Source organism: Lycium ferocissimum, chromosome 1 (assembly GCF_029784015.1).
Source record: "Lycium ferocissimum isolate CSIRO_LF1 chromosome 1, AGI_CSIRO_Lferr_CH_V1, whole genome shotgun sequence".
NCBI lineage: Eukaryota > Viridiplantae > Streptophyta > Magnoliopsida > Solanales > Solanaceae > Lycium > Lycium ferocissimum.
In genome coordinates, this window is record NC_081342.1 from 43,204,261 (window position 1) to 43,217,652 (window position 13,392).

At 38.3% G+C, this 13,392-nt stretch overlaps 1 protein-coding gene across 1 annotated transcript; it reads left to right on the plus strand.

Annotated features, from left to right (window-relative positions):
* The first annotated feature begins 9,201 nt into the window (after nt 1-9,201).
* On the plus strand, nt 9,202-10,760 carry LOC132029950 (uncharacterized). Its single transcript, XM_059419376.1, has 5 exons — nt 9,202-9,585; nt 9,689-9,930; nt 10,012-10,218; nt 10,349-10,441; nt 10,546-10,760. Exons 2-5 carry the CDS (start codon nt 9,721-9,723, stop codon nt 10,693-10,695), a joined length of 660 nt encoding a protein of 219 aa, XP_059275359.1. The 5' UTR covers nt 9,202-9,585; nt 9,689-9,720; the 3' UTR covers nt 10,696-10,760.
* The last annotated feature ends 2,632 nt before the right edge of the window (nt 10,761-13,392 follow it).

The following is a 13,392-nucleotide window of genomic DNA, read 5'->3' on the forward strand; positions in this document are numbered from 1 at the left end:
ATAGTGGCTGTGTTTCTTAAACTATTCCTGCCGGTTTCTTTCCAAGGCCGGTCACATCAATGTCCAAAATATGTATCTACGTAATGCTTCTTCGCCCCCTGTCACCCTTCACAATCCAGTTACGCTCACGGCAACCCATAATTCAGGTTCACGCTAAATCCTTGGGCTCCTGCCACAACCCCCTTTTTTTTTTCCTTAGCCTCCGGTTTCAACTGTTCCTTTAACCTCTTCCCCTCAAATCTGGCAATACAACTCAACAGCATAGGGCTATGGAAACTCTTACGCCCTTTATGACTTTCTTATCACACAAGTATACGTGTCTTCGATTATACCTTACTCCTCGTCTCTCTTCCCGACTTTACTTGTAACATATCTAAAACTTCTTACCACACGACTTCTTCTCCCGTGTATGGCTATATCGTTATTCTGGTCAATATTTCCATACCCTTTCATCCCCTACTTGTTCTTTCGACCGTCGTCTCTCTTAGGGGCTTTACTCACTCGTGGTTCTTACTTTTCACTTTGTCCGACATTTGATATCCTCACCTCCCATCCACTCACTTTCTCTCTCCTCCAACATTATCATATTAGAACTTTCCAAGCTTAACCTATAGGAAAATGGCATTAGCTTGCTTTGTAACATTTATACCCCTAATTCTAGAACTGTAATAACCCCTTTTTCTCTTTACCGGTCTAATCTGCCCCGTCCTATACGACATCTTAAGGTTTCTGCTCACTCCGCATACTCTAACTTCCCTTAGGCTACTCTCACTTCTCATTTGCTTCCTATGTCTGAATTTATAAGACTTTCAGGACACTTCCCAGGGGGTCACCCATCCTGAAATTTCTCCCACTCCAAAGACGCTTAACCTTGAAACTCTGATGAAATACGATGCTTTAACACTAGTATGGTAGCGTCCACCTCACCGCACGACCTTCATCACATAATCCGGAGTAAGTTGAAGTCTTAACAGATTTCAAAACGCTCTCATAACACAATTACTATTTTAGCCCTCTTTCGATCCTCAGTATTCACTTTTCACCTACGGATATAACTACTTTCCGTCCTAGACTTCCAGATCCACAATGGTAGTGAACACACCTTAATCGCCGTGACTTATAAATACTTGGTTTTCGACCCTTAAATTTCTGCTTGCCGCTATTAAGTAACAATCGTATAGCAATTACACATACATAGAACAAATCCCAATAAGGACTCATATACCTGTAGACGATCGATCTCCAGCTTGATCTGGTGGGCTATAAGGTAAAGTGTACTCCGCATCGTCGTCTCCCTCATCTGAATCCGAGGAATATAGATGGCCCGGCAATTCCTGGTTCACCGACGGCCAGGATAGGGGGCTGGAGTAATCTGTAACACTCACCGAGGAGGCTGGTCTAACATAGTGCTCCACCATAGGAGCAACTGGTGCGATCTCAGGAAGCTCCTCCCCCGGTGCCCCAGCCAAATACTCAGACGGATCTGTATCATAGCTGTCCTCTGGGGGGGTCCTCCTCTCTGGGAATCAAGAACTCCGGAGGAATCGTCGCGGGGTCCTCTGAGGGATCAGTCTCGATAGAATAGCTAGGGCTCCTCCTTCTGGGCCCTGGAGCCTGAGGCCCTGAAGACACTGTAGGGGCCTTCTTAGCACCCCCACTATCCAAAGCTGGCCTCTTCATCTCTCGTCAATCTGTACCTACCTGCAGAAGAAAGCGTCAGAAGCGATCTTCCCTAGACTTTGGCTCTATCGCACGATCTAAGACAGAAGAAAGGTCACTGATTCCTAAATGCCCCGCAGCCTCTTATTTATAAGTGTGGCCGGCTTCACACCATAAACAAGACTCTGCAAGACACGGTCTGTAGACAATCCCTGGGACGAACTGCTCTGATACCACTTCTGTCACGACCCAACCCCATAGGCCGTGACTAGTGCCCGAGCTGGGCACTCGCACACACCCATTAACCATAATCAACATACTAATAACTTAAGCATATGCAAAGGTAAGCCGTCGTCTCCATAATCGGTCCACAAAGAAGCATAAGAAGAACTTATATAGACAGAAAAGTAAATCATCGCCCCAAAGCTGTCACATATGCATATACACATAACGGGCATAAGCCGGTAAGGCTGCCATAATGTAGGGGGTCGCCCAGAACACAAACCACACAAACATAACTGTACAATTCTTACCCACAACCCACACATATGTCTACAGACCTCTACGAGTCATAACAGAATCATATGACGGGACAGGGCCCCTCCGTACCCCTGAATATACATATAAATACCAACAAAGTGTCTGTACCACAGATATAGGCTCCGAAGCAAGGGAGCGCTCCAAAATAGCAGAATAGATATCCTAGGCTGACGAATCACCAGAACGAACGTCTGTACCTGCGGGCATGAAACGCAGCCCCCGAAGAAAGGGGGTCAGTACGGAATATGTACTGAGTATGTAAAGCATAAAACACAGTGGACGGGGGTATAACCAAGGTAAGAAGTACAGAAAATGCGTTTAATATCCAGGGTATCAAAATACTTACTTTGGAAACACAAATCATGCATGTCAATATCATATTCATTTCATTATGGGACTTAGAAACATAGGCAAATAATCATCGTGTACAAATGCATATATAACGTGTCCCGGCCCTCCAGTGAGGGACTCGGTAAATGAGATCATATAATCATCATGTATAACCGTCATATCATCATATTATCATATCATATATCATAAGCGGTCCGTAATGGGACCCGGCGGACAGAACGTGGTCGCCACCCCATCTTTGGCGCCACAACACATCATATTTCGGAATATTGCATATCTCCGAACACATCATGCTCCGTATCACATCATACTTCGTATCACATCATACTTCGTAACACATCATACTTCGTATCACATCATACTTCGTAACACATCATACTTCGGAATATAGCATATTGCGCATGATGACATAACCGCACCGGGACTCGGCGAAAGATGTAACAACAGAATGCACGAGCAGAATCGTGAGTAACCATATGCACATAAGACATCATTACAGACTCAACAGATAAATAAGTAATCATACTCGGGGGTTAAGACGATAGTCACATTAAGTTCTTTCAGAAAGTCGTTAGAACCAAACATAGAAAAGTCTCGGGCGCCCACGGACAAGTATCAAACCAATCCGAGCCCGCCTATGAAAGGTTAGGGATATTATTCGTTATAAAAATCTTCTACGAACGTTTCGAAGCGATCCGGTTCTGTTTATGAAAGTTACAAGCGTTCGCAGATGCAGAATCCTTTAAGAACAAAATTCTTTATACAACATTTGAAATCCAATCATACAAAAGACATAGGGACCATAGCTTGACCATATTAAGAATGCTAACATCAAGAGGTGAATAAGAATCGCAAACATGCTTGGATCTTAAGAATAGAATTACCCCGAGGCTCGTATCATAGCCTACTTGCAACTAAGACATGCCAAAAGAAAGAAAGGTTAGGCTTTGCATACCTCGTCCGCTTCCTAAGCTAATCCAAACTCAAATCTCGGCTTCCCAAAATCTACAATAACGTCGTTGGACACCAAACATTAGTCATAAGCACTTAGGAATCCAATTCCAAGCCATCACTTTATTTACAAAAATTTGGGTAGCATTTCCCCTATAAACTCAACAACCCCGAGAATTCAACTCTGCCAAATCATCAACAACAATACCAACAATCATATTAGCAACATCAACAATCAATTCAAAACGCATTCTAACGTTAGTAACTCTTTTCTACACAATTCGACAACGTTCCATTTACATTCAAATCATCACATATAATCAATCCAACATCACTGCTCACGCGTTCAAATACCAATCCGAAACCATTCAAACAAGATTCAAGACACTTCTAACAATCCGCACAATATTCAAAACAACCCCACCAATACACAATGCCACCCGAAACCTCTCCAAATTCAATAAGACAACAACAATACATTTCTTTCTTCCAAACTCATGAACTACACCAACAATCCATACTTTAACAACATTATTCTCATAAATACAAGAAACTATGTTAAGATCACATTACTTCCAAATCAGCCCACACGATTATATCCTCAACTTGGGTCATTAAACCTTCATTTTACATCATAGAATCTACAACAACAACAACCAAAATACTAAATAAAATTAGTTCATTCCTTCTACACCAAAACAGCCCACTCACGGCTACAACATCAACATACAAAATTTCATGAATTTCATCTATTTCCACACACTACAACATGCACAAATCATCCATAACACATGTAAGAGGAGATTGAACCTTACCTTTTTCACTTAGTTCTTCACTTGGCTAGGGTTGGTGCTTTGCAAGAATGAATGGTTTGCTTACTTCAACAACCACTCCACGCTATTATACACCTTCTAAGGAGTTGAATTGCTAGAGGAAATTATTTTTTTCTTTCACTTTTTCATGGACCTTGTTCGGCCATGCCTTGGCCGAATATGGCTTCCTTTTTTTTTTCTCCAAGTTTCTAGAGCTTCTAAGGTTGGAAGATGAAGAATATGACTTGCTAGTCATCCAATATGATCCTTTATAATTCATCCATGTGTGCCATGGCCCACACATGGCTTGGATGAATTAAAATTTGCCAAGCCATGGGTGGGAACCACCCATAATTTCACACGGCCAACTTGGCCCTTTTTCATGAAATAATTACTTTCCATAATTCACTTTTAACCCCAAATTTTCCTTAATATCCCATACCAATAAAATCATAAGCAACTTATGCCTTAAAACAAAATTGAAGGTCAAAAGTCTCAACCTCGTATCCCGGAATAGTCTTGTCCTTAACTTTTCATGGTTAGCTCGGAATGTCCCAATGTACAAAATATGGGATATAACAGAAACATGGATCGAATGAATACCTCACAGGCCTAGTGGCAAATTCAACTCATAAGCAATATCACCAACTCGACGGAGAATCTCAAGTGTGCCAATGTGCCTCAGGCTTAACTTTCCTCTCTTCCCAAATCACATCACACCCTTTATAGGTGATATCTTCAGAAGAACCTGCTCGCCCACCATAAACACTAAATCCTGAACCTTTCTGTTTGCATACATCTTTTGTCGACTCTGAGCTGCTTGAAGCTTTCCCTAAATAAGCTTCAACTTGTCCAAGAACTCTCTGAACAAATCTGTACCCCACGGGCGAACCTCAAAAGCATCAAACCACCCAATAGGAGAACGACACCTCGTACCATACAAAGCCTTGAACAGTGCTATATCAATGCTGGAATGATAACTGTTGTTGTACTCAAACTCTGCCAAGGGCAAAAACTGGTCCCAATGACCACCAAAATCAATGACACATGCCCTCAACATATCCTCGAGCACCTAAATAGTCCTTTCGGACTGACCATCAGTCTGGGGATGAAAAGCTGTACTAAGTGTCATGACCCAAACTGATGAGCCGTGACAAGGGGTCTAACCTTTAGCGACCAAACAACCCTAAACACTTATCTGAAACATGCTGAACATCAATAGCCCATAAATGGCACAAACTAATCTCATAAAGAGGAAACATCCGAACTCTGTACAATCTGCATATATATACATAACATGCTGAAGAACAATACAAGCACGCTAGGTCGCTATACATATCGTACACAAAAGAATATAAGCCGACAAGGCTACATCGTCTGACTACTACATACAACTGTCTACAGACCTCTACTGGAATGGAAGCTGTAGAAAGGACGGGACAGGGCCCCGTCGTACCCATCTATATACATCTCAAAAGGATGGCCTGCCAAAATAGATTACAACTCCGGATAGAATGGAGTGCACTGATCGCTGCTGGATAAGGGTCCCACTAAGCTGGACCACCTCCCTGTCTACCTGTACCTGTGGGCATGAATGCAGCCCCCCGAGCAACGGGGAGTCAGTATGGAGAATGTACTGAATATGTAAGGCATAAAGACAACATGCATATATATATATATATAGAAATCATAAATAAGATCTGATCTCATAAGCTGAAATGACTATCTGCCTAAATCTGTGTGAACTAATATCTATCTACATCTGACTGAATCTGTATGTCAGGAAGTATGGACATGCATATATAGATATCTATATCTAGTAGGTACACCTTATTGTCACATCGCGAGCCACACCTTCACCCCCTGTCAAGTGTGCCTTTCTCATGTATATACTCCAACATCATAGGCCATTCATGAACCATTCATAGGCCACACGTTCACCCCCTGTCAAGTGTGCCTTTCTCACATAGAATGTAATATCATAGGTCACACCTTCACCCTCTGTCAAGTGCGCCCTTCACTTATACCCCTGAGAATTAGAAGTAAATGCGTAGTACAAGTAAAACTGAACGACAGGATTCTCAAACAATAAAATGATAGTTTGCCTCTCATGGGCCTTACTGAACTCATAGTACTAGGACAAGAAATCATAAGATCTGTATATGGGAAAAATACCATGGCCGAGGTACGGGAACATCAAAACTCTATTTCTCTTAGTACTTATAAAAATAGAGTAATATGGAAACTCTCTTACTCGTTTATCCACTACCAGAAAAGCGCCTTTTAGCCACGGTTCCAAAAACCGTGGCAAAACTACCAAAAAAATACAACTTTCTCTACGATGTGAACAACCGACGCTAAAATTCGTGGGCAAATTAGGCGGGTACTAAATTTTACTCCCTCCCTTTATTTTTTCATTTGCCCCCATTTATTTTTCTATTTTGCTTTTGTTTTCCTCTTTCATCAAAATTCCCTATACCCAAATCGGCAGCTTCACCCAAAATCCCACAAATTCACCAAAACATTCATCTGCTTCGTTGTCCCCAGCTTCAAATAGTAGCGGAAAGTGGTAGAATCACTTATTCCAGGTAAAAAATCTTTGCTACCCAAAGGTTTTAAAGTCAAAATTTTTTGTTCAATCTTCAATGGGTTCCTTTTAGGGTTTGTGTTTATGCAAAATCTTGGAAGTATCTAGGGAAAGGAATGATTTTGGAAAGAAAATTCCCTATGCATGAAGAAATTTGGTGTTTTTATTTTCTTATTGTTCATAGTAGTCATGAATGAAGATTTTTTTTTTTTAATTGGGTTATCTAAAATTTTGTATTATATATGTCAGTGATTTCTCCTTTTCTTTTCAGTTCTGAAAAATTGAAATGTGTTCATAGTGTACTGTCAGTTTACTTTGTTTATGTTACCATGAAAATGGATGTTCAACATGCCTTTACTAATCTTTTTGTGCTATTTGGATTCAAGCCTTCATTCGGTGCTAATCGATACTGTTAGACACCATGCTTTAAGAATTCTATTGTTTATGCCTAAAATGAGGATTTAGCTGCTAATAGAAATGGACTTGTATTGATGATTTAGGCAGAGTTTTGGTTAGGGGTGTGTTTGGTATGGAGGAAAATAAGTGAGATTGTTAATAATTTTCTTGTGTTTGATACGTAAGAAGAAAATATTATCCTAAAAGAAATTTTGTGTGGAATGAAATGCCGGAGAGAATTCCTATAGCTATGTGTTATTAATATGCATTTTTTTCTTCTGATGCTCTTTCAACTAAATGATGAGATGAAGAAAAATGGAAAGCAACTAGTGTTTGTTTTAACATTGAGAGATCTTCGAGCTTTCGAGGACTTGATGGATCATTTGAGATTGAGATGAAGAGCGAGTTCTCGGGGTGGGTGAATTCAACTTCAGGAAATTTAACAACAATAGTTTCCAGGGAAGTGAAATTTAATAATAAGATAAAGTTATATCTTAATGGTACTGAAAAAAAGGTATGACAGAATGTGAGAGAAGAGACAGTAGTAAGTGTACTGTCTGATTCGGGTATCACGATTTATCAGACCACTATAGAGAAATTATATCCACTTAGTATGACCACTAAGAATTTGCCTTTGATGGAGAATGATACAATTTTGATGCGTACTGATTTAGACCATGAATGAGGGAGAGGAAGTCCATTGGGGTTTTACTGATTTATTCCATGAATGGACGAAAACGGCAGCTTCCACCACACCTGAGGGTTTATTTTGTCTTGTGTCTTTTACTCTTGAACTTGTCATGCAGTCTGGATCGGTATCTTTTGGTCTGGTTGTCCTGATGAAGCTTTGGAACTATAAATTAATGATGAGTGTCCATGTATACCCCATCTTAGATTAGTTTCTGATCAATATTTTGGTGTGAAAACGATAGTATATACTTGATGATCCCATCTAGTCAATGAAAATGTTCATTCCAACATGATTGACAAGTGTTGGATTGGATTGCAAAGCTGATTAGATCGGATGAATTCTCGGATGGTGTAGCCCAATTTTTGGACTTTGCTTCTTACTTGTGAGTTGTGAACACTTCTTAGAGTTTGTGTGGGATTTTCTTGTTTCAGAAGCATAGTGCAGTCCGAAACCACTTGTGACCATATAAGAAATTGACTTATGTAATTCTAATATCCCCATTTGTGTTAAGCTTAAAGTCTTCATGGCTTAAGATATGTCCAATGGACATTAATGGTGTTTCTAGGAATAGGAATAGGGTAATTTAGTTCCACAAAAGAAAGGGGAAGTGTATATCTAAGGGAACTCATTATTAATTAGTTTACTAGAGATCACATTAGATCTTCACAATATTCTAATATCCCTATTGTTCACTGCAATCCTTTTCCAATCCTCTTCTTTTACTTCCCCTCCTATTTTACTTATCAACTAAATTGTGAATCCATAACACTTCTTTGTTTAACTTTGCTGCCTTCCATTAACCAATCTAAGCATTAGTTAGAAGTCAAAGGTAAAAGGATTAGAGTTGACCTTATGTTTTCTTATTCTAACTTTGTTGTAAAAGTAAGTTAAGTCATGTTTTCTTATCCTAGGTAAGTATGTAGATGCAAAAACAAAATCCTAAGTATGACATACACATGCTAGTTGTTAGGCTAATTTACAGCTGTTATCAATCCCCACTTCAACAAGTTAATCCAGAATAAACTACCAAGTCATATAGTCCTCTAAAACAGGATATGTGTCATTAGGTAAAATTTATCCTCCAAACCATTCAGATATATATCTTTACTGCAAGTTGCAAAAAAGCTGAACTTAATTCATAAAATAAAATAGTTTCTCAGTGACCTTGTCCACATCCATATGACTAGCAAGTGTTGTACCAGCAGTTGGTCCGAAACCAGTAATAATATTTAAAACACCTGGAGGAAGTCCAGCCTGTTAAAATTCAAGAGTTATACATTCTCCCTCTTTTTAGTGTCTTTAAGTAATTTATAAGTATTAAATTATTTTAAAGCAATTCCTACAGGAGAATATGAAGCGAAAACGCAAGAATTCAGCACAAGCAATGTTAGAAAGCTTACGAGGACGGCAAGCTGACAACAATAGCACAACTTCCCAAGATTTGCAGCAACAGATTAGTGGGTATTAACTAGACGACCAACTTGATAATGAGAACCTAACAACTCATACATTCAGTAATAACAACTTGAATTCTTCTTCAAGCTCCAATGAAGCTAACTCAAAAAAGAAAGAGGAGCCCTTACTTGTCGAGATTAGAGGTTTAAAGTAATCTCATATTACAGTTGACTATTTCTTTTTATTCTTTATCATTTTTTGTTATTTTTGCTTCCAATTAATGGTGATTGCTCGTTAAAATCATAGATACTTTGACTGGAGAAGTTACAACTCAAAAGATGCAAGCAGATCGAGTTTGGAACTTGGAAAAAAATAAAAAAATTGTGGTGGAACTCAACGCGGATGGACAAGGAAGTGATAATGGTTCAAACTTGCTTGTGAGATTTCTTGGCAAACTTTCTCAAAAGTCAATAATTTGTCCCATATCAGTTGAGAGATGGGATAGGATGCCTGAGGCAAAAAATCGCCTACAATGGCAGTTAATTGAGGTAACTATCTAAATTCTTTCAGTTTCAATGAGTGTATCTTTTATCATTAAATATTGATTGACGAATAAAATATATTTGAAGGAGAATTTCGAGTTTGATTATGCTGTTGGAATCAAATGGGTGATGCGTACTTTAGGCGATAGATGGAAGGCCTATAAATATACGTTAAGAAATAAAACCTTCTACCCTAGCAAAAGTAAGGAACAGATTCTTGCTAATCCTCCCGAAACTGTGGTTTCTAGTGATTGGACTGCTTTTGTGCATCACTATAAAGAGGAGAAGATGAAGGTAATTGTTCTTTTATAAAAGAAAAATTTTCTCACTTAATTCATGTCCAGTATAAATATATATATATATATATATATATATATATATATATATATATATATATATATATATTGATGTTTGAGAATTGTAGACACAAAGTGAACAAAATGCAAGAAATCGAAGTAAACTTAAAGTCCCCCATGTCGGTGGTAGCAAAAGCAATGCAAGGAGAGGTCGTCAAATGGTAAGTTTCTTGTCCTTGGATTTCATTTTGGAAATCACTTTATTGTACCAACTAAAATGTGTTACATGCTACTTAATTTTTAATATATACTCGATTAATGACAGGAGAAAAAGTATGGAAGGCCTGTGTGTCGAAGTGAGGTTGTTTTGTCAACTTTACTGAAAAAGAATGGCAATTATGTGAATGAAGAAGGGAATATTATAGCTGTAAGTTCCAAACACTTTTCCATTTTCAAACTTCAATTACAATGTTGATTTCCTAGTGATAATTTTCTCAGTAATGTGAGTGAATCTTTTTAGATGTTGAGTAATTTTTGATTTTGTAACCATTTGCTTTAGCCACCCGAAAAGTCAATCAATTTTTGCAAACAAAAAAATTACTCCAGAACTAAGGAAAGGAAGGATCAATATCTCCATTGAATCTATTATCATTTTCAATTTTCAGTTTCTACATTCCATCACCAAGTTAGTTGTGAAGCCTTAATTGGTTCAAAATTCTTAGTGAAAATGCTTATTCTTTAGCTTTTGCTCAGACAAGTTATATCCCTGTTTTGGAGTTGTGCAAAAGTAACTTGGCGATCTGGTTGGCACAATCGGTTGTGCATTGGTAAATCATAGAATGTTATCTCTCAGTAAGTTAATACTCTGTTTCCATAAAATGATAAGACGAAATGTGATGCTTTACTGAGATCTTGCAGATAAGGTATTATTTCCATATAGAGTGTGGAATCCGTTTTTAACTAGGACATTTTCATTGTGACTACATTTAATTTTCATTGTCTCTTATATCTAGCGAATACACTGCCCGCTAGCCACTCGATAATTGTTAATCCGATATCAAACCAACCGGTATCTTATCGGCTGGCTAGCGGATTAATACATTTAAAAGCCGATAACTGATATGCCGAACTGTTAGGTGTATGCCTCTTGTGACTGCGTGAAACAAAAACTAGCAGATCTACCATCTTTTAAAGATACTGAAGAATCCAAACTCAAAAATATGATCATTAATAAAACAAGATATTAGGAATTGAACAGCAAGAAGCATTACAAGATTAAACTATATTATAAGAGTTGCTTTAGCTACACATAGATTCCTAGAGATTAAAGAGTATTGACATTACTGCCTTTGATTCCTAGAGATTAAAGAGTATTGACATTACTGCCTTTCATAATCATAAGTACTATGGCTGTGCTTATGATTATGAAAAGCAGTTATTTCTATGCTTAAATTCTTGTGGTCACCTGGATTGCACAAAGGAGACTCCTACTCATGTCTCTGTATCATTTATACTTTTCAATGTAATTATAATTTAGTGAGAATGCTTTCTTTTTTCTTGGGATGTTAGCAGCGTTAGTATGAGAATGTCTCATTTCTTTTATGTTACTTGTAGGATAAAATAACACAGCATCTATCTGAAGATCAAGAACATGCTGCCACTTTAGGTGTTCCATTGAAGATATTGGCTCATCCTAATGACGCCATTGGAAAAGCATATGGAGCTGAACATTCTGGTCGTGTGAGTGGTTTAGGTGGTAATATTTGCCCATCGATTGCTGTTGGAATGTCTAAACATTCAATTAGTCATGTGAATCTTGGTGGTTCTAGTAATATGCCTCATCAACGTGTTGAAGACCTAGAGAAGCATGTAGAAACCTTGGAAGGGAAGATGACCGGATATGAAGAGACAAAGGAACTTTTGGAGACCAAGGAACGCCTTGTGCAAAATGAGAATCACTTGGCAACTCTTCATAGGTTTTTACAAGCTAAATTTGGTAGTGAGTTGCCTAGTTTCACCTTAGATTCTTCTTAGCCTTTTGTGCATAGTATGCTTTTGAATTTGAACCACTAAATATGTGGTGAACCTCTAACTTTTGCATTTCCATTATGCTAGCAATTGTGGTATCTTTTTTGTATAATCAAGGCTTGAAACTTATGTTTTGGTATATATGATAAAGTAGAAATTGAAACTTTGATCTTTATAGCAATACTTTTTGTATTATGACCAGTGTAATCTGTGAATGCCTATCGTAATTGTGTTTTGCAAAAAAAAAAAATGCACATTTGCCACGGTTCAACCGTGCTAAATAAATATGATGATTTTGTAAGAAAATTGCATAATGCCTTAATTAGCCACGGCTCTCAGGTGGGTAATTAAAATTTTCAAATATAATTCTTTTTTCCTGTAGCCAAATTTACCCATGGTTCGACCGTGGCTAAATGTAAAACCAACCGTGGCTAAATAAAGGTAACCACGGATGCTAAAACCGTGGATAATGCGCGAGCGATGCCCCGTATGGGCACACTTGTAACCGTGGCTAAACTGCTGTGGCAAAGTTGTGTTAGCCACGGTTTGGGTGCCTTTTAGCCACAGTTTTGCGCGTGGCTAAATCCCGCTTTTTTTGTAGTGATCTGTTCATATCATAGGATCATGCCAAAAAAAAAAGAAGGAATAATCTTAACATACCTTGACGTATATCAAATCGCCCAATTTCTACTTCTTGAGCTTGTAAATCTACAATTAAAATAACATAAGCCTTAATTAGGCTACTTGCTTTGCTTACTAATCATCCCCAAGCACGTATAAAGCTTACGAATCATAGACGACTATCTCCTTATAAGCTTACAATGATAGCGCCTATATATATATCCAAATACACGTAAATCCATCCCTAATCATTTCTTTAAAATAGTCTCATGCCACTACCTTACCCTTCTTCAATCTATCACTTCCACAAATACCCTTTCTTTACCTAAAATCACTAAAGCTCTTGATAGCGAACTCAACTACAAGGGTAGGAATCATTTACATATCTTGAGGGGTCAAGAATCCCAAGAATCACTTTAACTTCAACTCCCTAAGCTTCCCATTCTTGGAGAAACCCTAGAAACAACCTTCTTCTTCGCAAGCTCAGGTTTACGGGGTTCGGGTCATGTCAAATCTTCATTAC

Bases quoted from the DNA above. Each gene is read 5' to 3' on its own strand.
- LOC132029950 (XM_059419376.1), top strand. From the start codon at position 9,721: ATGCAAGCAGATCGAGTTTGGAACTTGGAAAAAAATAAAAAAATTGTG. The intron at 9,931-10,011 runs GTAACTATCTAA...ATATATTTGAAG, and splicing joins TACAATGGCAGTTAATTGAG to GAGAATTTCGAGTTTGATTA. The intron at 10,442-10,545 runs GTAAGTTTCTTG...GATTAATGACAG, and splicing joins CAAGGAGAGGTCGTCAAATG to GAGAAAAAGTATGGAAGGCC.